The 24,078-nt window shown below is 41.2% G+C and overlaps 1 protein-coding gene across 2 annotated transcripts; it reads left to right on the top strand.

Moving 5' to 3' along the window:
- Window positions 1-628: 628 nt before the first annotated feature.
- On the top strand, window positions 629-24,078 carry LOC146512390 (neurabin-2-like). Of its 2 annotated transcripts, none has more exons than XM_085170200.1 (11): window positions 629-941; window positions 1,737-3,283; window positions 13,401-13,533; window positions 15,379-15,499; window positions 15,835-15,939; window positions 18,108-18,240; window positions 19,685-19,837; window positions 19,951-20,004; window positions 20,152-20,381; window positions 20,466-20,562; window positions 22,596-24,078. In XM_085170200.1, the coding sequence occupies exons 2-11, from the start codon at window positions 1,850-1,852 to the stop codon at window positions 22,644-22,646; spliced, it is 2,511 nt and encodes an 836-aa protein (XP_085026326.1). In that variant the 5' UTR covers window positions 629-941; window positions 1,737-1,849; the 3' UTR covers window positions 22,647-24,078. The 2 variants fall into 2 exon arrangements, with proteins under 2 accessions (XP_085026326.1, XP_085026325.1); XM_085170199.1 differs by lacking the exon at window positions 629-941 and adding an exon at window positions 1,191-1,489.

A 24,078-nucleotide genomic window follows, 5' to 3' on the forward strand; every position in this document is an offset into this window, starting at 1 on the left:
CACCTGCTGCCTCCACCACTTGCTAATGTTACTGAATCTGTGGAAGCTCCGCGATAGCCGCCACACGAAGTAACGAGTAACGACCCTATCTAAATCCCAGTAACGACTAACGCGTTCCTGATTTTGGCATAATAACTAGTTACCGTGCTCGTTACCACAATAATAACGTAGTTACTGTAACGCGTTACTTAATAACGCGTTAGTCCCAACACTGGACACTAATGCAAAAGCACGAAAAAGACATGAGTCATTAAGAACACGTTGTATTTGTAGGGTGGTAAAATGCAAAGTCTCTCATGGGAAATAGGGGTTGGGTTAAAAATGAATCAAAAGTTAAAAGTACAAAAGTACACAACCAAAAGCTTTTTAACACACTGGACAGAATTAAATATGTTTTAAATATATTTTAATTTTATGTACTGAGTTTATTTGTGTCAATATTTCTTCAGCTGGTCATTACTTTGCAAAACCCACCAGTAACACAGTCAGATGAGAACACTGGCTAGGTGGCACTGCCGCCTTGTTTAACATCGCCTCGGCCTTTTTTCAGTGACGAATATTCACCATGACAGTTAACCCATGTAAACAAGTACATTACACTCTTCTTGTCTATGTATTGAGGCAGCTGCATGAATGGGTCGGCCTTGCAGATAAAACAAAACAAACCCCAAACGACTTTTGAAACCGAGACTACGTGGGCAAGTTCAAAGCCTTCAAAAAAAAAAAAGAAAAAAAAAGAAAAAGGAAATGCGTTGTCTACGCTCGGTAATAACGTTTAAAATATCTATCGGCGCAGATGCAGGAAGCAGCAATGTGTCCTGCAAATAACGGATGTGTTATTGGCCAACGAGATTTGACGTGAGTGAGGTGTCACTGGGTCCTATCGCTGGTTGAACGAAAAAGACCGCGACTTCAGTTTTATTATTTTTCGTAACGAAACGGTAAGTAAGTATCCATATTTTATACTTTACAGATACATTTATTTAGTGTAAAAAGCTGCCTCTGGACTGCTTTATTAGGGATTTCCTTTTAGTGGAGGGGGAGGGGTTTAAAAAACACAAAAAAAACATTCAGGGCTTTCCGTCTTTTTTTGTATAGTGTGCCACCACAGCATCATTAGGTTAAAAAAAATCATAATTTTTTTAAAATATATTTTTTGTAATTATATGTTATGTTTTTTTTTCTTCCTTTTCCTTAGAGTAGCATTGCGTATCGCTTCTTCCTTTGAATTACTGTTTTTTTGTAGCGGGAATAAAAACCACATCACTCACTGTAACATAGTAGCTGTAATTAATGCACCTCCGCCAAATATAGTAAATGAAGATCGTATTCGTTTAATGGTCAAAGAATTAGGAGCAGACGGGCACTATGACCCATGCGTTCCCCCCTCCATGCAGCAGCAGCAGTCTGCCGCTACGAGAGGACCAGAAATCTGCAGCTCACAGAATGAAGAGATCAAAATGATGCTGCCTCTAAAAAGGGATTAAACGTAAGCAATCTGTCGTCAGCTGCGGTAAATCCGCGGCTCATTACTCTTCTGTTTTTCTGTGCAAACATTTTCAGTAACTAATGCAATTATCTGAGAAGGTCAGGCTCGCATTGTTGTAACTGCAAACGAGCTATTGACAGATGCATCGCGCTCACTTTCTCCGCTGCACTAGACGAGAATTGCAGCGGATGCAGGCAGGCCTTTAATGCGATCTGTTGTTTTTGTTTCTCTCCATCTGCCGGTCTAGTCTGGGCGCCACCTCGCTGGGATCGGCTGCTGGTGGATAATACAGATTTGCCACCGGGAGTTGAGAAAGGAGACATGCCGTCGTTGAGCATCAGTTGCGACGCTTGACTGACCATGATGAAGACCGAATCCACATCCAAGAGCACCGGCTCTGGCTCCACGCTCAGGAGCCCATCCCCGCACAGGAACGCGTACGAGGCGGGGATGCAGGCCCTGAAGCCCGTTAAAGACAATGCTGCAAATGGGGACATGCAGGAGGGCCCCCGAGGGCGCAGGTACGGCTCTAATGTGCACCGTATCAAGAACATGTTCCAGCAGATGCAGACCACATCCCCGGCCGAAGCAGAGGGTGAGGACAACGCCAGGATCGCCGACAAATCGGTGCGCCTTTCCCTGCCCAGAGCCGGTAGCCTGAACGAGAACGTGGATCACAGCGCGCTGCTGAAGCTCGGATCCACCGTGTCCGAGCGCGTCAGCAAGTTCGACACAAAACCGGAGAATGGGCACCAGCGGGCCTCCTCGCCCAGCTACTCCAAGCTACAGGAGACCCGCCGCATCTTTGAGGAGAAGCAGCAGCAGGAGAAACTGCAGCAGGAGAAGCTGCAGCAGGAGAAACTGCAGCAGGAGAAGCTGCAGCAGGAAAAACTGCAGCAGGAGAAGCTTGCTACAACCAGGGTGTTACTGAAGGCAGATAAGGCCTCGAGCTTTCAGGATGGCAGGTTGGATATGGTGGCCCGTTTTAATGGCAGCACAGAGTCCCTGGACAGCCTGGACACTAGTGAAGCAGTGTCCCCTACAGTCAGCCAGCTCAGTGCTGTGTTTGAACGGGCAGCCGAGCTCCGGAACAACCTCCACCGTCTCTCCTCTACACCACCACTCCCTTCCAGAGGGGTCAGCACCAAGGTAGGCGTGTTGAATTCCAAGATAATCACAAAGAGGGTCAGTGCCTTTGCATCAGGCAACCAAGGGGATGAGATAAGCATTCAGAAAGGACAGGAGACACCTCCAAGGGGCTCCAGAGGAAGGGTGACTCCTCCATCTGAAAACGTTAATGGTGGCCAGTGTGCCCCAACTACTGAACTTTACAGTAATGCAGGAGAGCCAAATGAACAGAGAGAAAAGACCGTTTCAGATGCAGGTGTCGAGGCCAAAGTTGATGTTAAACCTGAGGAACACTCTGGGACCAGCGAGCCCAGCAGCACAATACTGCAAGGTGACATCCACATGTCGGTGCAGAATGGAGAAACTGCCTCAGAGAAGCGAAGCTCTCCAAAAAGGGCCGACATGGTCAGGCAGGATGGGGATAAAAATACAGAGGAGGAGGAAGACAGGACTCTCAGAGAAGAACAGTCGGGCCGGGACTCTGTGGATATCAGTACCTACAGTGCGGTGGGGGAGGACTTTGAGGGAAGCCAGAAGGATGAGGAGGAAGACGAGGGCGATGACCGCTACGAGCCAGAGTCCAGCTGTGTGGAGATTTCAGGGCTGCCTGTGGAAGAGGATCCACCCCCTTCAAGAAAGATTCGCTTCAGCACAGAGCCCATCCAGGTGAGGAAATGTGTAAAAACACCCTGAATTAACAGAAAGAACTGTAGCTAGAACATGTAGGTGTTTGCTGTCACATTGTACCCCCAGAACCTTGTTTATTAATCAGGCTTGTGTGCTGATTTCTGAATTGTAATTATGTCGTGGTGTGAGATTTTCTTTTCATCCTGTGTCTTTAGAGGCTTGTTGAACTTGACCTTAAAGCTTATCTGCTGTGTTACAGTCATAGCCAGTGCCACTGTCAGCTTTTTTAATGAACTCGCTCAGCCTCTGCCAGTGTCACACCAGTGCTGACATTTTGATTTTAGCCTGTTTCAACACAGGGCTTTGCACAGTACACTACTAACACCCTCCTCCCCAGCAGCCAGTTGCTAATGGATGGGCCTGCATTCCTACTGTGCAGCTGACACGGGCCCCAAAAGTGCCTCAACGTAGATACTGAAATGCAGCAGGAGCTGCTTTTGTAAATAATTGCCTTTTTTTGGGGGGGGTAGACCTGGCAGACCTGGATAATTATCCCCATTTTTAGAGAAGTGGATATTGTACTGTGGAAAATGAAAGGTCATCGGATGCTGTATTTGTGATTGTGTGTGAGATAAAGACAGAGGAAGTGAGAAAAAAAAGAGCACTGTAATCTCTTCTTGGACCGGTGCAATGAGAGAACAGGACAGACGAGAAGGAGGAGGAGGACGAGTTGATTTGAAGTGTCTCTCGTTGTCTGGGGGCGGTGTAATGATCCGGAGAGGAGCATCAGACTCTCTCCAGTTCAGTGTTGCTGCTTTGCTCTGCCTTGAGGTCCAAGGCATACAGCAACTCTGCAAGCTAAAGTGGGCCCTGACACTTTGTGTCACACACATTACTTCTCACAGAAAGGCTCTCCTGTACCATTTCACGGCTTGTCAAGTCCAAATTTTCTCATATCGCTGCACATCGTCCAGAACCATCCAGTTTCTGCACCCTGACATTTGAATATTATAGTTTAAAAACCAACCTGACGTAGATACTAACAACATATACATCAAATATATGAATCAATGAAATACTGCTAAGGACTGCACATATATGTGTTGGAGCAATGCAGATATTTCTAAGCTAAATAAGCTAAAGAAAACAAACTGAGAAAATAAGCTTTTGGGATTATTAATGACAAATATTGACAATATAAAATTAAAAAGTGTACAATTAAAGGCCACCAATGATGCTCTGGAAGCTTTGTTTTTGCACCTGCTTTCTACCTTCAAAAGCTCATACGAGTGACATTATTAAATATATCCAGTGGTTTCAAACCATTTCATCGAGACACAGTTGTTTGTGGTAATGAACCCAAAATTGTAGCAATCTGTCAGATAACGGAAGAGAAGATTACTGAAGAATATAAACAACACAAGTTGTGGAATATACTTGAAAAAAAAAATCAGCTCTGCAGATGTTTGTCAGGCCTCAAGGATGCACGCAATGCACCGTGATCCAGTGAGAAAGACTCAGTGAAGGATAATTCTGTGTGTAATGGAGTGTTTTATGCACATTCCAAAAATTTGGAGAACGTCTTTTCATGTATGGTAACTGACACAAGTGTGAAATCTGATTGTCTACAGATTACTAGTTATTCTGTTAAAGGTGAAATTAGGCTTAACATTTTAATGGTAGAAAACAAGCTTTCGTTTATAATGTTAGAGCCCTGATCTGGTTTGTTAATCTTCCAGCACTGAAGATTCTTTTCCAAGGACATATCCACCCACCTTGGAATGGTCAGAGTCAGACACACTGATTAGACTGTCTGATTTGAAACAGTGTACATTCAAAAATAAGAACCAATCAAAAACAATGCTCAAACTTTGAGAGGAATAGAGCCTGTCTGGAGAGACAGCGCTTTATTAGCTATGTTATCCTGGATGGCATTGCACTGGATTTGCTGACTGGCATTTTTTGGAAATATGTCAAACGAAGGAATTAATGCACTGAGAATAAAGTGCAAAGCAGTAAAGAATAATGATATATTCTATATGTGGAGTAAGCCTTCTTGTGTAAAGAATATAACCCTTAGTAATAATGGACAGTTTGATTGGTAACTGTAATTTCATTACATATTGTAACTGATCCCAGTAACATTAATTGAGACATTAAATTACAAAGTTACTCCCGAACAGCGATTATACCAATAGTGATGTGTGATTATGTGTCACTATTAAGCTCTAATATATTGAGCAAATGCCTAGAAATCAGCTTAGTCCCATAAATCACATACAAGTCATTTGTGGGCTTGCTGTGCCTGTCATGCAAGTGCAATAGAGCAGAAAACACACTTTCAACATTATTTTATCCTCATGAGATCAAACGTGGTTACCAGGAGGATGCATTATCTACGGTGTGATAAAAGCTGTAAGTCACGACTTTGATAAAGAGGAGAATTTCGTTGGGACCCTGCAGCGGTCAGTGGAGAAAAAAAACCTCCTACTGAGTCCTTTAACACTGTATCAGTGTGGCCTTTGTTATGGAGATTGATGCAGGGGTGGATGAGAGTAAGGGGGACGCGAGGTCAAATGGGAGGGGCGTTATTATGCAGCTCAAATGTCATGCGAGTGCATAACAGCCAGCTCTTAAGTCACACTGTCACTTAGTTTGACTGCCAAACAGGAAGTGCCCATTTTTAGCGCATATTTCTCGTCTGAGCAACAGTGCAGCTTTTGGTCACAATTAAGTCTTGTTGTGGTGACAGCGGTTGGACGTCTGCATGCATGCCTCTCTCTGTCTCCGATTCATACTGATCGTTCCCCTCCATCTTTCTGTCTTTCTGCCTGTGTCCTCTCAAAGTGGCAAAAATAGCAGATCTGCTTCGGGTAGAGTTCACACTGCATTCTTTGTTTGCTCCTCCTCACACTCTTTCTCCTGCTCCTTCTTTTCTCCCTTTCACTCTTTGTCACCAGTCTGCTGCTGCTAGTAAAAATAGCAGCATTGTTATCATCACAGACCTGCCTCGCTTTTCAGGGCCGCCTCTTTTGTCGAGCACAGGAAGCTGCTTCTCATGTCTTATTTATTTCTTTAGCTTGTTTGTTTTGACTCAATTCTATATTACTCGGTGTATTTAGCCTGACCGCTTAGCCCCCTAGCTTGTTGTGATTTTTAATTATTTATCCCACTGTGCAGGGGGAGCTTTTTGCCCCTCAAAAAAGAGAGAGATAATCTCCACTAGATTTGGGCTGTGTCTCCTCCAATCCAGGAATAAGCAGATTTATTTGCCACCTTGCTTACCCTTCACCTCACCTACTCCTAAACATTTTGTCCTTCTGCACCACCAACCTGAACTCTTTCTTCTAGGTCTCTGCCTACGCTACTCAGTCTCACCAGCCTGCTCAGAGAACACCTATGATTTTCTTTCACACTGTGTTATTAACACAAACGATGACTGTACTTATAAGGTAATAAACAGAGGGTGTTGAATTTTGACAAACATAGAAGGAGGTGTTGCTGCTTTAAAGTCTCTGCCACAAAACACAAAATACAGACTACCCTAAATGCACCACAGAGATCATCCAATAAGGGAACTGCCCATGGAGAGGTAACCATATGTTAAGGTATCCTCAAACTGTCTATCACTTTGACTCAGCAGGCCTGCAGTATTTCATACAGTGCATTACTCACAGCCAGGAGGAGTGGTAGACCAGACAGATTATCAGCAAGGTCAGACTGCCCCACTTCTCGGCCCTGCACTGGTTGGTGGTGGGCTGCAAGCATTTATGTGATGTGCCCACTCGTTCAGGTTACTGCGACAAGCATCATTACGCAACGTCTCGCTCATGATGTCTGAAACTGTTTTGTCCTGTCCCGTCTGCCATCATCTTGTCAAAAAAAATGACAGGCGTTGGTTACAGTGACATGTGAGGCACCAACCGTGCTGTATGGGTGACTGAACATTTATATTTGTCTTTCTCAGGCTTTATTGGTCCTGTAGTTAGGATTTATTTATTTATTTATTTATTTATTTAGGACAGTGCATGTTAATGAACATAAATGTAAAAAAAAATTACATGAATGTAAACATACCAGATTATAGCCAAGGGCTAATTTCCATCTGTTGTCCTTAAGCATAAAAAATAGACATAATAATTCATAAAAATTCATCATTCATTCATAATAAAAACTCCATCACCAAACTTACACATACACACTCTGTTCCCAAATTCTGTTCCCATTCTGTTCCCAAATAAAACATTAAAACTATACAACTCATACATGATCACACACTTGATTTGTCAAGATGATTGTTATTTTATGTTTTTATTAATACCAGAAAATATAGAATGGAAGAATGGAAACGGTTTTCCTCTTTGAGTAATGGTGCTGCTAGTTAATATGCTTTTAAAAGAGGTTTTTTTCACAATTCCTTGACTGGTTAAGTGAGAAAAGGAAGGCTGGAAAAAAGACATGGTGTGGAAGAGAGCCAGAGATTAATAACAAGTAATAATTAAATGCAGAGAGATCTATTAATGCACAGTGAGTGAAAAAGGCGACTGAAGAAGAAATATTCAATGCATCATGGGAATCCCCCAGCAGCCTACACCTATGGCAGCTTAACTAAGGGAGGATTCAGTGTCACCTGATCTGGCTAAACTATATGCTTTAGCAAAAAGGGAAAAAGAAACCAAACTAAGTCTGTATGTAAAAAAGAGCCATAGGGATACAAAAGAAAATGTCATAACAAATGTAATCAGTATGATATGGTAACATAATAAAACATATACCCAACATAAACACAACATAATAAAATATATATAGTTACAGAGTTTAGTTGTTGTATCCTTCTGTATAGTGTAATGCCATTCAGCCCTCTGTGCTGACCTTATTTTCATATTGCCGTGCCTCTCTCCAGCGTTAGCGCTAAGCCTAAACATGACTGCTGACCAAAAATTGTTCTGCCAAAATAGATGGGCTTTGGTGCCATGCAAACATAACTATGACGAGCTGACCATATCCATTTTATTGGCAAGAGAAGACTGGTCAAACGTGATCGCTGCCAGAGCCACATCCTTATTTTCTGTCTGCATGGTGCACATCTGGCATGTGGATTAACCCCCAATTTTAGTAGGATTTAGAAGCAATTACCTGCCACTTTTTTAACCTATGTTAGTTTAGATAGTGGCGTCATTAATCTTTAGGAGGAAAAGTGTAACATACGCTTAATTTTCACAGCTTTATTAAGCATGGATTAATTACTGCGCACATATTCGTATGCAGGGAAAATTGAGGCATTCATATATCAGTGCATGCTAATGAACTTTTGCATTTAGCTAGAAATTGAGAAAACTGTATGCCGCACATGCAAAGCCTAGTATGAGCAAAAAAATGCTGGGAAGCTTTTTTTGGTTTTTTTTGCTGAATGCAACGAGAGTGGAAACACTCTTTCTTTTAGGAAAAACCAGTGGCACCACCTACACACATCCTATTCGCTCCATCCAAAATTAGAACAGTTTTTGGAGTCAAGAGGGAAAGAAACAGCAGTTGACGTGCTGCTGTGGGCAGTGGGGGTGCTGGGGTGTGGGTTACGGGCTTGCTAGTTAACACCACAGCGTTATCCAATCACACTGTAGCCAGAGGGGCATCAAGATGCAACCACACTGGAGCAGAGCAGAGGCATGGCGTGGCAGCTGTATCATTTTGCCATTTCGGTGTCACGACAACAGCATTGTAAAATGGATGTCGTCACTTACTGGCTGCTTTTTAATACCCTTTACAATCCCAAATAGGTGCTCTGTATAGACACAAACACAATCTCTAAGCTGGTGAGTGGCTGTAGTTTTCTGCCCATGGAGCTTTTGTAGGACATCCGAGGCAGCTGGTAGCAGAGGGAGGGAGGAAGGGAGTTTCCTGGCCATCTGTTAGCTCCTCTGACCTACTATCTGCCACAACTGGAACAGCGTCCTTCTCTACCACACCCCCCCTCCCACCACACTGCCTTTAATCCCAATGTTTGTCTTCCCAAGATAGCCACCTCACTGTTCGTAGAGTTCATCTACAACTCTGCGTGCTTAGGTAAAGCGAGGTCAGAGGTTGTATCATGGAGAATCCCAATTAGTCTGTCTGTAAGGAGGGAGATAGACTTCCTGCTGGAAGCGAGAGGTAATTCTGTCAGTCAAGGATGATACTGTAGCCTGACTTATACCATGGCCAGTTTCTCCAATAGCTCCAAGGCACAGCACACCTACAGTGGTGACCATTTATTACCATTGCAGTAAAACAGTCGCTCAGTCTTCTGTCTTTGATGTTTTGCAGTATCATGGGTGTAAATTGAGGGCTTCACAGACCATCAGCTGTGACCTATTGATCTTTAAACTCAAGGGGTGATGCAGTGCCACGTGAAAGTGTCACACTGGCTGCTCAGAGGTCTTTGTGGTTGTTTTACACTCTGTTACTTGCAAACGGTGTATTTTTTTTGGCCGCTTAATCCACATTGTGTTAATCCGTCTAAATACAAAGGTAACCTAAATCAGAAGTCATCTGACTTAAGTTCTTCTCTCATGCTAACTATTGTGAGTTTAAATCTGATGGGATTCACAGAGTAAAGTGTAACAGCAGTGTATCTAATGGTTTTAGAACTGCTGAACCTAATTAGTCTTTACTCCATTCCTTTTTTTTAAATTTTATTTACAAAATAGTGTAAAATACAGCAATTTGTCTACTTGTCTAGTTGGACCCACTAAATAATGAGCATTTATGGATAATTATAGGTTTTGTGGTCAGTTAAATGAAAAGCCCAGGACAATGGGAACTATGCTTATTTTCTTTTTTTAAGTATTGCATGAGAAGGTTGGTAGATTGATACCGTTCATGCCTGTAGGGTCAGTATGAAGCCACAGCCAAGAGTTGGTTAGCTTAGCATAAATGTAAACGGTAGAAAAGAGAAAGAAAAAACTATCTGGGGTACCGTCTGCAACAGTTTTTAAAAAATATTCATGTGTTACTACTTTATTATGGGGCCATAATTGTGGTTTCTAGTTTTTGTGTTCAAGTAAGCAAACCTGCTGCTGGTCATAACTTTATATTCAGTACCCCGATGTCACAATGTTTTTCCAAAAATACTAAAACAAGTGGCAACCTCCATGAAAAATGCAACTAGTGTGGAACTCAGTAATCATAAGATGGCCGGTTGAGGCTCACTGTAAAACTGAGTCAATCCCAATAAAGTGCAATGTTAAAATGGCTAGTTTCAGCTATAAAAGTAACATCTTTACAGCCTGGTACCGAAACAAGTCCCTCACAACAAATATTGTCACTTCTACCTTAAAAAACAAAACAAAACACAAATCACAATTACGGTATCCATCTTTTATATACAGTATTTGTACTGAACTAATTCTTCCCTGAGAAACTAATAGAATAATTGACACTAACTGAACTGTAATTTTTATGCCATAATTTGACACACCCCCCCCCCCCCCAAAAAAAAAAAAAGAAAAAAAAATCAAAAGAAAAAATCATCCATGTCATTGCTTGCGTGATCTGACAGCGATGGGGAGAGATTTAACTCAAGGCGATTACATTTTAAACTCTATTGTTATGGGTAAGGACAGCCCAAAAGTAGGAGCAGAAGCTTGTACAGTGCTCAATGATGCAAGAGAATACAATGATACTGAATAAATTTAAGAGAGGAGGGGCTGGTTACATTTCAAAGGAGCTGTCAGAAAACTGACAGGCTCTTTACTGTGGGGTTGCCACGGAGACGGGGCCCCATACTGTAGGACTGAAGAGCAGCACGGAAGCTACGAGATGCTACTTCTGTAACACAGATGGACAAGCTAAACAGGCCGGCGACATGCAAGAGATGCATTGAATAAAACAAACCAAGGCTCGAGGAAACAGTGTGAAAGTGTTGCAGAAGAGGGAACAAAGATTGTGGAGAGAAAAGTTGATAAAATAAATCAAAGAATGTGTAAAAGGAGAAGGTCCAGCACTGAATTAGTGTAGCCAGCGGAGCATGCAAGGTGGTGCATACATAATCACCCTGGAAGACTGAAAGTGAGGCTTTTAAAGATTGGGCTCTCTCTTTCTCCCTGTGTGTGTGTGTGTGTGTTTGTGTCTATGTGAGGCCTGTGAGCAGCAGCTGCAGAAGGCCTCCATTAGCATGCTGGGGGTGGTTATGTAAACTGTCATGCTGTTAGACCAGAGTGAATGTGGGAAGTTGAGCCCTGAAAACAGAGGCCCCTGTCTTCATAAGAGCAACTTCAGTGGTTGTGATTGATTTTTATTTATTTTTTTTCTCACCAGTCTGTTTGATACAGATGACTGCTGTGAAAACAATACAGCTCGGAGGAAATGTTGTGGCTGTCTCAGTTGAAAATGTCAATACATTTGAATTGCATTATGTCCACATTAACAGTGTTGGTCAGTTATTATCGAACCATGAAGCCATCTTGTCTGTCTCAGCTACTTACGCATCCAAAACCTCTAAGTAGTGATCTTAAGCTTTTTTCAATCCATTTAATTGCTGTCCTCAATGGAATGATGGAAATCAGTGAAGGTGATTTAGAAAGAGTCATTTCTCTGAATAGATCATATTAATTTTACCTTGTGTTAGCTTAAGCTGGATTTTCTAAAGAAATCAAACAGAAATATTATATATATAAGCTTACTGACCACTGTGTGTGTGTCTTTTAACTTTAGCTCAGTGCCATGTGGACATGGTTTAGAGCTCCAAATAAGTATCAGAGTGAGAAAGTAAGGTGATTTAAGTGGCTATGAACGTGGCATAGTAGTCAGCTGGTGGTGGTGGAACATAAAGCTGTTAGAAAGGAATTTGAGCACCGGTGCAAGAAATGTGGGGGAGAAAAAAAAAACTCAGACTAGAGTCAGTTTCCTGTGAGTAATGGTCCTGTTTCCTCCAGTACTTCCTCTCTTGCCTTTCTGTGACTCTGTAAGTCATCTTCCACAAAGCACGTGTAACTGATATTAACTGAACCGTTCAGTAGTTTGAATTTAAGTATCTGTAGTCACGTCATTCTGCAATCTGCCCACTCTTTTACCTGTTAATACACAAATGCAATGAAAAGTAAAAAAAACCCCAAAACGAATCACTGCCACTCAGGGTGCACAGGAAGTGATTCTGGTGACAGCAGCAGTTACTATATTTGGAGTATGTGCAGGAAGAGTGATAAGACACCATGGCTCCAAGGAAAAGAAAGACTTGTCTAGAAAGAAAGGATATATATCTATCTCTCTATATCACAGAGGCCAGTTATAAGGAGGTTTATTAGGCAACAATGACAGTGGCGTGAAGCGTGGATAGGGCTGTGCGATACGACCAAAATCTCATATCCCGATATAAGACATTTATCGTCCTGACAACAATATAAATAACAAAAATGTAATATTTTCTGTAAATTCTGTGAATCTCGGGCAACTCAACTTGCGTGAAGTTTTTCCAGCTGGGCATCCTTTACCTGTGTTTTAACCGATGCATGAAACTATACATTTTTAGACATAAGTTGTAAAGGCCACCATTTTCTTTCAAAGTTTGAGCCTAATGTTTATTTTTAGCACCTGACGACTCTTTTTTGCTTCTCATCCGTAAACTCTCTGCATACGCTTTCCGTTTCAGTTTATTTTGAAAAGTCTCAACAGGATCTTAAGCTTTATTGTGAAAGGCTTACGTGGAAAACAAACAAGCGGACAGCAGTTTTGCCGTCATTGTTGCTAACACAACACGTAAAAACTGGCACTTGTCCATCCATAGTGTGGTTATATTAAATATAAGAGAAAGATAGAGCTTTAAGAAATTTATATAGCTACTACAGTGACCATCAAAACGATGAAAAAATATTGCTGTAAACAAACGATAGCATAATAGGAAAGATAGACGTTTTTATATCGTCATCCGGTATATATCGTTATATCGAACAGGCCTAAGCGTGGATCTAATTTTTGCCAAGAAAACAAATAATTTGCCATAATTTTTAACATTTTCTTTTCAAAACAAAAATCCCAAAACAACCGTAACTCACAAATGTCCCGTTTCAACAACAAACAAATTCTGAACAGGAATAGATGCTAGCAAAAATCTGCTCCGCCTTGCAGAGACTTGATATAAGTGTGATTCTCAGTCTGATCTTGTCCTTGTCTCATCCTTCAGGTGTTTGCCACCTATTCCAACGAGGACTATGACAGACGCAATGAAGATGTGGATCCAATGGCAGCGTCTGCTGAGTATGAGCTGGAGAAAAGAGTGGAGAGGCTGGACCTATTCCCTGTGGAGCTGGAGAAAGGTATCAGAACTAAACCCTGTTTTTTCTAACCAGTCGAGTATTTATACAAATTCTTTCTGTAAAATCTGCACTTTACTTCGGGCATATAAATAATTCTAAGCATTTACTGTACTTTGACTTGCCTGAGGCTTCTTTGCACCTTGCTAAGAAAGAGAATACAAAAAACCCACAAATGCAAGGTTCTGTATTTGAATGATCAAGCTCCCATTTGGCTCCCATCTCCGAAGCAATTAAAAAAACTCCTACTTTAAAAGACCTGCAGGGTTCACCAGCTGCCTTCTGCTCTCCCCAATGACTTACAGATTTGCAGTATCCATGTAACATCATAGTGCATTTCTATGTGTGTAGAAGACTTGTGTATAGGGCAGATTACGTGGGTTACCATATGTAGCAGTGTTCTTTATAGGTGTTGCTGTGTGCACGCTCTACATTAATTAGATCATGGTAGAATAGAAGCTGAAATAAAAAAGAAACAGTGCTTGAAAAGAAGAATACGCTAAATCAGCACATAACGCCTCGGGGAGGAATCTAGGTGTTATATTGATTATCATCTAACTTTGACGTCACAGACGTCAACAAAACGAATGTTTTATTTTTTCAAGATCACATGAAGGTCAGAGCTTTTTTTTTGTCCTCAAGGTACAAAGAAACTTATGCATGCTTTCTGTCACAACTAAAACTCAGTTGTAGTTTGCACAGAATGCTGATGTCAGGTTGAAAATCCCCAAATTCAACAGACGAAAAAGCTTATGATGCGTCATCGTGACATAGATTGGGCTTTCTCTGTGGTAACACAAACAAACAAACAACAACTAATCTTTTTAACCTCTCACATATCAAGAAACTACAGTTAATAATCTATTTGGACACTTCTGTTCAGTTACAGTTTTTAGTGTACCTTCCTTGTTGTTCCTGCATTCATTCTGAATTTCAGTTCCATATTTCTACTCTTGAACTCTATTAGAGTGCATTTGCATGACTCATCGTTACCATTATCTATCTCATATTAGCCCTTGGTGCATCCCCTCAGTCAATCCTCAGTCTCAAACGAGCCATTCTGGTTTCCTATCCCCTCACTTTGCACAAACAGAAGGTTTGAACAGAAGGCACCTGTAATATGTGTTCGCTTTTTTCTGACTAATAATCCAACACTTTAAGCTGATATTTATTCATTACAATATTGGTTTATTATATATTATGGTAAGCAAGTCATTTTAAGCTATCCTGTGGAGCGTGCTGGTAACCTTTGCTGGTAACCATACATGCTTTCTATATGATTAAAGCTGGCGCAAATGTTGGGGGAAGCAAATGTATAGCCTTGAGGACACGAGTTGTGTTAAACTTTATTTAAACTTTACTTAAAATTAAGCGAATATAATTAATATACAAGAAAAAACTACAGTGCACCTTTGAGTGGGTTTCAATTATAGAGGATAGCAAACAAAGGTTCACTAAGTAATTTATTAGTGCACAGCTGAAGAATTATTAAAATTTAGCCTCTTCTACAACCACTGAAAGCAGCTATAATAACACATTCATAGACTGTACATTAAAACATGGACATAGCCACACTGACTTCAAGCGCTGGGTCATGAATTCTTGTTTTAAAAGATCGATTTGAGCATTGTGACTATTGCTATCCCGTCGTTCTGAAGTCAGACGTGAAGAGAGGTGGAATGTTATGTTGTTAGCTAATGTTAGCTATCTTGTGGCCATTCAGACAACTGCAGGTTCTGTCACTTTTGTGTTGGCTGCATTTTCAGTCCCAAAGGTTGCGTCTTCAACAAGTCTGTTACAGACAGATTACAATACCAGTTTGGTAACAGCAAGCCTGATTTCTTTCAGACGGTGACGGCCTGGGCATCAGTATTATTGGGATGGGTGCGGGGGCTGACATGGGCCTGGAGAAACTGGGCATCTTTGTGAAGACTGTCACAGAAGGAGGAGCAGCACACAGGGATGGCAGGTATGTTTCTTCGCACTTTAAATATTCCTGATATGATTAAAAAATGTACTGCAGAACTGAAACATCGCAGGTCAGAAATTAAGGGAAGTTGAACAGGCCTTTGTTTTGTAAATCAAATGTCACCTTGAGGTTACCTTAGTAGTTGTAGTGTTAGTTCCAGGAGTGGATGCCTTATTGTTCCTCTTGTCTATTTTGATATCTGGCAACTGCAAATACTGCAGGTCCTGCTGCCAAGAATAAGGACTTTTACATGGAGTTTGAGTCGTGTGGGTTTAAGCATAAAAAGGATGCGCAAAGTTTCTGTAAATTCTAAGCCTTTAAACTGTCTGCTTCAGGATCCAGGTGAACGATCTGATTGTGGAGGTGGATGGGACCAGTTTGGTGGGAGTCACCCAAAGCTTTGCCGCCTCTGTACTCAGGAACACCTCAGGAACCGTTAAGTAAGTCTCTCTGACTAACCAATTTGCTTTGAATCACTTTTACATCACGAAAACCAACCTTTTTTCTTTTTTGTAGCCAAGTAGAAGTGGAAATAGAAATACTAGTTTGCTATCAATTTCAGTTTTACTGATATATCTCGACCATTTTATGGATTTTTTAAGACTTTCACAAAAGGATCCATCGTAGTGTCTTCAGGTGTCCCCTGAATCTTCCCTTTTAGCACCATTTTAAGTTAAAAAAAAACTGGTGCAGTCAAACTATGATGCACAACTTTTTGCATCAGCCTACTCTGGTTTATTGTCTATTCTAGTACAAATGGGACCATCATTTACAAAATAGGACAGCATACTTTATTGAATACAACTTAGAACTGCAGCATATATGTACCAGAAATGTTTTATTGAGGTCATAAATGAAGTGCAATGTGCTATCTTTTTCTAGTGGCAGCTAATGGAGTTGCCCCCTACTGGCCATTATAAAGAAAGCAGGGGCAGGGTATTTCCTTATTGGCTTCACTTTTTTGACCTGGAAGTTGGAGACACACACTCGGTACTGAGTTGAATGCATTCTGGTACTAAAGTCGAAAAATCATGGGAAAACAGGATATATTTTGCTCCCTAGCAAGATAGATCCATGCATGCATCACTATCAAAACAGTGCATTGCATGTTTTTTTTGCCCCTTAAAACCACAGATGAGGAATATTCACAGAGTACTGGGTTATTTAATGAGTCACAAATACATATCAGCAGTAGTACAGCTTTACTGCGGTTTACGTGCATCACCGCCACCTTGAATCATTAGGTCGGCGTTCTTGAATTTCCAAGTTGGAAGTGTGAAAATTCTGACTAGGAACTCAGATATTCCGACTGCAAATGTAACGCACTGAAAGCTCCTAAACATCAGACTGTTGTCAGTAACTTGACTCGCTAATGTTAGTATTTAAAGTACTTCCATACTTTTAAAGTAATATAGATTTAAAGTACATTAAACTACTTTAATTTGTTAAATGGTCTTGTATTTTTGTAGCTACTATTTTGTGGTTTTCTAAATGCCTTAGCAGTGACCAGGATATGTGTTTTCATTGCTAGTTGCCCTGACATTAAGCATTCTTCCTGAAGGAGATGATTTCCTTTTGATATTTACCCACAGCACATTTTTCACACACAGTTTACTTCTACCACATCCTGCCCATTCACTTCACCAGACTTTAGATTTATATCGCCAGTCTCCCAGGGTCGTGATTATACCCTTTAGTATTGAAAAGCTCCCTTTAGAGACATTCGGTATAAAGTCCAAAGGTTCCACATCAGAGCCACTGAAAACAGTTATCAGGAATCAAAACAGTTTGTATCAAAAGTATAATTTCAAAATTTCAAGGGTCTATTTGTAGCCTTTGCGCTTTGGATTTTTGATATGGCTCACTGTTCCCGTGTGCTTTTGTCATCCATGCTCATTCATAATTCAGGGTTTAGTGGTTTGCGCTGTTGGGATAATTGCTAGTGTTGTGTGACTTGTGAAGATCAGAGACCTCCATAGATAGCTCATACATTATGGATCCGCTGCAGTGATGGCAAAGGGCAATAGAGCTCCGACCTATTCATAAAACAAACGTCACGCAGACAAATAGATTGGGACAGGAAGTGTGTTTATGAGCATTTAATTACCTCTCTGTGCTGCAGAAATTGAAAGGCTACAGTGGCTGGCTTAACAACCATCTGTGGCTTTGTCGTGATTCGCTGTCCTTTACCCAGTTTACCATTTGACTTTAGTGCATGAAGATTTGTGAGCGTCAATCAAGAGAAAATATAGTGTCTGTAATGATCTGTACAATGTGCTAAAAGAGAGGACGAATTGAGGGTTTGATTCGTGCACCCAAGAGGGTAACTATGTAGAGAAGATCTTTGTTAGAGTGTAAACAGGAAGCCATTTTCTGTTATCAGAGAGCCAGCGCATTCCAGCTACATTAATACATTATGCTATACTAACTGAAGAATGAAAACACTCACTGCCCAAAGAGCCGGTGTTTGTGCTCCTCAGTGTTCAGAACAAAGAAGAGGCCAACATGTATTATTTAGCATATACATACAGCATCACAGCATATATATATGGTTTTGTCATAGTTTTCTGTTCCTAGCTGAGGTGGAATAATATATTCCTAAATGCAGGTTTGTGATTGGACGAGAGAAGCCGGGTGAACAGAGCGAAGTGGCCCAGCTCATCCAGCAGACCTTGGAGCAAGAGCGCTGGCAGAGGGAAATGATGGAGCAGCGCTACAACCAGTACATGGATGAACAAGAGGTTAGAGGGCAATAAGATTACTGAGGTTACTAATGAGGGGTCTAAAGACAAAACAGGTTGATTATCATCTCTGTAAGTCTGTGAGGAAGGGGGCACATTTCTTCCCACAGATAATCCCTCAGTTGATGTTTTCATGATGGTGGTGAAGACCGTTATCTAACACATGATTCCCCAATGCCCTGTTAGTTAAAATCAGGTGAAAGCATATGATTCACATCCTTTTTATACTCATCAGTCCATTCAGTGATCCTTCCTGCGCTCTAGGTGGTGGACTTTGTAAGCGAGCTCGCCCATCAGGGTAGGAGTGTTATATCACCGGATAAAGGCGATCACTCAGAACAACTTTGAATTGATTTGTAGGGATTCCTTCCTCTTAAGTGGCCAAGTGAACCAAAACCATGCCAGGAAACTGTCTCCCCCCCACAGCGTAACAAAGCTACCACATCCCATCACTGTAGGGATCAAAGCATAAAAACTTTGCCTGCGCCTGGTTTATCATTCTTTAACTGGTGATGGAGCAACATCTGCACACGCACAGTAGAGAAGTGAGGGTGAAGTGCTTACTAATCCAGCTTCACCCCTCCCCTCTGCACAAATACAAAAAAAAATGGGACATAAGATATTATTTAACCACTGCAGATGACGCACAGTCCCACACAAGCTGAGCTAACAGAGCAAAGACATCAGTAAACAGCCTCACAGTTAAGCACAAAGTGCTACCTTAAAATCCTCACTTAGCCCTCTGGGATATTGGTTTCCCTGTAGGATTAAAAAAATATGTGATTATTTTTATGAACAGTGAAAAAGAAAAAGGCACACTGTGATATCCAGTGTATTATCAACATGATCAGAAAATATGCTCAGCTCAGGGTTGTGACTTTTTTGTGCCCCTTAGTTTGTCAATGATGCTTCAGATTGTTTCGCTTTTCATTCACGTACACAGAACAGGCTCAGGAACTGTCTATGGTTTCATTAGAATAACAGAGAGGAAGTTCCTCCATTCATGGACAGTAAAATTAGGTGGGCGGTTGCGTAATGAAAAGTACAGGCGCCTGCTTGAGTTGTGCACCACCTAGTGTCTATTTGGCGTCACAGCACAAGAGGACGACACCATCAAGACTATTACACTCTACCTTCTTGTTTCCTTTAGCATTATGTCCAAAAATTAATTCAACAAATTTAAAGACATATATTTGATTTTCTCCAGGAATTGCATAAATTGAAAACCCTCCTGGAAACCAATATGTGCAAAAACTACATTTTAGCACTGGAAACATTGACAGATTCAAATTTAGCTTTCTCTGTGTAAATGGTATCACTTGAAAGAGTTTGTTTACCTGCAAAGGAGAAGGACAACAAACTTTAATCTCACTTGATTTAATCTCACTTGATTTCTTGATTTTTGCCTATGAACGGAGTCCTAACCTTGACCATATCCCTGCAGGGTGGGGAATACGGCACAGATGAGGAGGAGGAGGATGATGAGGAAGCTAGTCCACCGTATCCCACTGCGATCGAGGTGTTCGACTTGGCGGAGAACGAGGACATGTCGCCTCTGGAGACAGACCCTGAGAAGCTGGCCCATAAATACAAAGAGGTGAGCCATGAATGCCGTAATTACAACATTTCTTCTTTAATCAAACCTTTTTTCACTAATGCACCTCATATTTAGAGATGTGTTTAGAATAGTAACACTGTTTTTTTTTATAGCTCCAAATAAAACACGCTGTCACCCAGGCTGAGATCCAGCAACTGAAAAGAAAGGTAATTTAAAGTGAATATTATCATGATATTTTATATAATGGTTCTATTAAGAATAAGCAAAAGAGCATTTCTTATCTTTAGAGTCAGAGGAGTGTGTCCGTTTACATCATCATGTGATTGAAATGAATGAATCACACTTTCTTCCAGCTGCACCACGCAGAGCAGGAGAAGCAGCGCTGGCGTATGGACAAGGCCCAGCTGGAGCAAACCCTGCAGGAGAACAAGGAGCGAATGGAGAAGCTGGAGGGCTATTGGATGGAGGCTCAGAGCCTGTGCCAGGCAGTGGATGAGCACCTGAAGGAGACGCAGGCCCAGTATCAGGCCCTGGAGCGCAAATACAGCAAAGCCAAACGTCTGATCAAGGAGTATCAACAAAAGTAAGACCGTTTAACTGCATGTACAAAAGCCCGAAAGAGTTGTGAGATCACAGTGCCAATGCTGTTATCCTCTTCCTTTAACAGGGAGATTGAGTATCTGAAGAAGGAGACCCAGCGCTGTGCACAAGTTGGGGCTGAGGCCAACCTTCTGAAAGAGGAGTCAGGGCAACTCCAAGAACAGGTATACGAGGTGCCTCAAGGCAGTGTGCGCGCATTTAATCTTCACATCTAGCAATTAATATAATATTCACACAACAACTGTGTGCTGGTAGGTTTGCAGAGCATTTTGTAAAAACACCACTTTGCTTGATCCAGACCAAATCTGATCTTGAAACTTCTATTAATCAGAATTGCTTGTGGTTTCAAGAAAATCTGAAAATGTCTTGGGGATCTTGGAGAAAGTGTGATGAAGTTGAAAGAGTTTATGTATGTTATCATCAGTGTTGGGGAGTAACGGAATACATGTACCGCCGTTACGTATTTAAAATACAAAATATGAGTAACTGTATTCCGTTACGGTTACCGTTTAAAAAGGTGGTATTTAGAATACAGTTACTTTGTTGAAATAAATGGATTACACGGCGGTACTTTCCTGTTTCGTATTGTCACGGGTCAGGACTGTTTGGGTTTTGTTTGACAGCTACGTTCTGTTGTTCCAGGTGGCAGCGTTACGGTTGCCATGGTTACAGGGTGATGCTCTCTCTGCGTGTTTCCTGGGTGAGAGAGCGCCTGTTGTTGTTGTGCTAAGCTAATAGGCAGAATGCTACAGGTATAGCTCTAAAGAATGTAGCATCATAGGCAGTGTAGTCCGTGCTGCAGGGAAAATGGACTGCCATACACGTTATGTGTCTGTGAGCGAGGGAGGGAGAAAAAGGAAAAGTACGAGCTGTCATCGAGCAAAAACGGGAGCTGGAAGCATGTAAATATAATAATAACCACTGCAGCCAAGAAGAGTGCCTGACGAGCCCAGTTGTAAGTACGCTATTAAGACTCGACTGTACACCGTGTTCGTGTTCTCCTCCAAAAACAATAAGTTCCGTTGGAGCAGCCTTTCAACGCCTCTCTCTGTCTCTCGCTAGCAAGGTTGTCCCAGACAACAAAGTAAAGCTAGTTTTCGGCTACGAGCCCGACACAGAACCCACCGTATTAGCCAGAGGTCCCTTTACTACGGTTTGGAGCCGCGGACCTTCAGTAACAGTAATAAATCACAGCAATAGTACATTCATGTAGTTTTAAACAGCATGATAATATATTAAGTAATCCAAAGTATTCAGAATACGTTACTCTCATTGAGTAACGTAACGGAATACGTTACAGAATACATTTTGGGGCATGTATTCTGTATTCTGTAATGGAATACATTTTAAAACCTTCCCAACACTGGTTATCATTGAGCTGCTGTGTGGTTGCATTACTAGGAAAGTGCATGTCAGGTTACGGTGTAGGATTTCAAAAAGGTTTGAAGCAGAAGTATAATGCAACGGAAAACCTTGTTGCTGATTTAGAGGTTAAGGTTGATTTTATTGCATTAAAAGACCCAACATCCCATACAGAGCTTCTCTTCGGTCTAGTTTATCCGCCTGCCTCCCTCCAGCAATTTAAAACTTGCACTAGATTCATTCATAAGCATCCTTCTGATTTTCCAATATTGAAATGTTGATATTTTCTTGTAAAAATGGCTGTAAAAAAACCTGTTTTCTACTATTAAGGGAGGAGTCTTTGTACCTTTTATAGTGCTGTCATTTAGCTTTTAATGCTGTCGTTATTTTGCTTAGGATTAAAACAGTTGATGGAAAGAAGCTTTTGCTAAAGTTTATCTGTAGTTCCTATTAGTAGAAAACATAATGCATGAGTGCAAATGAGAGGGAGATGGGTGTAACAATGAAGCAGCAAGCCATAGAGATATTGTTCCTGTGTGCCTCTTGACAAAGCATGCTGAACATGGAGCTGCCAAGCAGGAGGATAAAAAGAAGACCATAGAGGAGGTTCATGGATGTAGTGAAGGAGGACATTCAGAGGGTTGGTGTGACAAAGCAGGAAGCTAAGGATAGGATGCTATGGAAGTAGATGATCTGCTGTGGAGACCAATGGACCAACTGAAAGCAGAAATGCACAGCAGAACACATCATCTCCAAAAAAAACACAAAAACAGTACGAGTCACATTCCAGCAGTGCTTCATTGTTTTAAGTGCATTTTCCTCTCTTCTCTTTTAGGTGGCTGATCTGGAGTGCCGAGTGGAGGAGCTGAAATCTGAACCATTATAAAAGCCTTTTGTAATAAATATAGAACTTCACCCGACAAAGGAGTGTTTTAAGTACTTGCAACGAACTGCAGGGTATCTCGTGTGTCCAACTTGAGCTTAATTTGTGGTCGCATACTGTATGTGCCCTCAGGCTTTGTATTTCACCCACTTAACCCTTTTAACCATGTTTTTCTGTTGGCATTTATGGGAAGAAGAGCAGTTTTATCATCACAAACGGACTCCGTAGATGTACTGTTCCTTTTTCGTTTTCAAACTTCAGTATTTTCTCCCTTAATTTGTGATTCTTGTGAAAGACCAGGCTGTTGCTTTTCAATTGCCAAAACAAAACAAAAATCCTTTCTTTCTTTCGCTTAGTTTTGTGACATTTTTTTTTCCGAGTTTGTACAGATGTGATACTGTGTGGTTTAACAATCAGTTTGGTTTGTAAAAATTTTTAATGTGCATAACATTTAACATAATATAAACTAATGAGAGTCGAGGGTCGTATATTTTGCGTGGCAAAGATGTGTAAATTGGACGGAGACCGCACTGAAGACGACAACACATGGTGCTTCACTGGATTGGAGTAATAAACGGGAACAAGTCTGACGTGTCTTTGAAACTGTACAGTATCCCAACCTTCGTAGGGGTCTCGTCACATAACCTTTAGAACCAACTGCTGCCTACCTTTCAGACGTGTTTGTGTATTTTTTACACATTAGGACTCGCGAACAAGCGACTAATCCTCTGGTTTCAACCCCTCACTTCTATCAAAAAGAAAAAAAAAAATAGAAAAAAGAAAAAAAATGGACCACGGAAACAAGCCTCCACAACTGCTGTGCCACAAACAATGGATATCTCTTCCCTCCCCTTCAAATGGATGTTGTCATGGACTTGTAGAACTGGAATTAGTTAGGACTACTGATGTAAGAAACATTACTGGACTGGGAAGTTAAAGAAGCCGTTACCAGCAGCAAAGTTTTAGATTTAAGGAGCTCCTCTCTAACCAGCAGCTGCACTTGACACCGCTGTGTGTAGCACATGGAAAACACTGCCAGGTTTCTACCTGTTTCAGTTTACGCACAGTTTAAATGAAACTGAGTTTTACTTGTGTCAACTGTCATACCAGTATGTTTGTATAGTTCAGGTCAGACTGAAATATTTTAATTTTACTTAATATTTATAATATAGTCAAGTTGGAAATATGAGCTAACAAAGGACAAATAGTGACAAAAGCAATGCAAAAATTAATGTCCAATAAACAAAGTTATACTGTGTCATGTAAAAAAAAAAACAAGAAAAAAAAGTAGTAGATCTGACTACAAAAACAAATTTAAGACTACTTAATTGAAGAAAAAAAACAGGCATGGTTATGAGTATTTTCATAATATTAAGGCTTGTACAGTGCACATGCTTTGCATTGTATGTTTTGTGGAATAAATGGTCAACAGTGA

This window comes from Neolamprologus multifasciatus, chromosome 8 (assembly GCF_963576455.1).
Source record: "Neolamprologus multifasciatus chromosome 8, fNeoMul1.2, whole genome shotgun sequence".
NCBI classification, from domain to species: domain Eukaryota; kingdom Metazoa; phylum Chordata; class Actinopteri; order Cichliformes; family Cichlidae; genus Neolamprologus; species Neolamprologus multifasciatus.

Excerpts from the sequence above, each read along its gene's own strand:
- LOC146512390 (XM_085170200.1), top strand. The coding sequence starts at position 1,850 with ATGATGAAGACCGAATCCACATCCAAGAGCACCGGCTCTGGCTCCACG. Across the intron at positions 18,241-19,684 it reads AGTACATGGATGAACAAGAG|GGTGGGGAATACGGCACAGA; the intron begins GTTAGAGGGCAA and ends ATATCCCTGCAG. Across the intron at positions 20,005-20,151 it reads TCCAGCAACTGAAAAGAAAG|CTGCACCACGCAGAGCAGGA; the intron begins GTAATTTAAAGT and ends ACTTTCTTCCAG.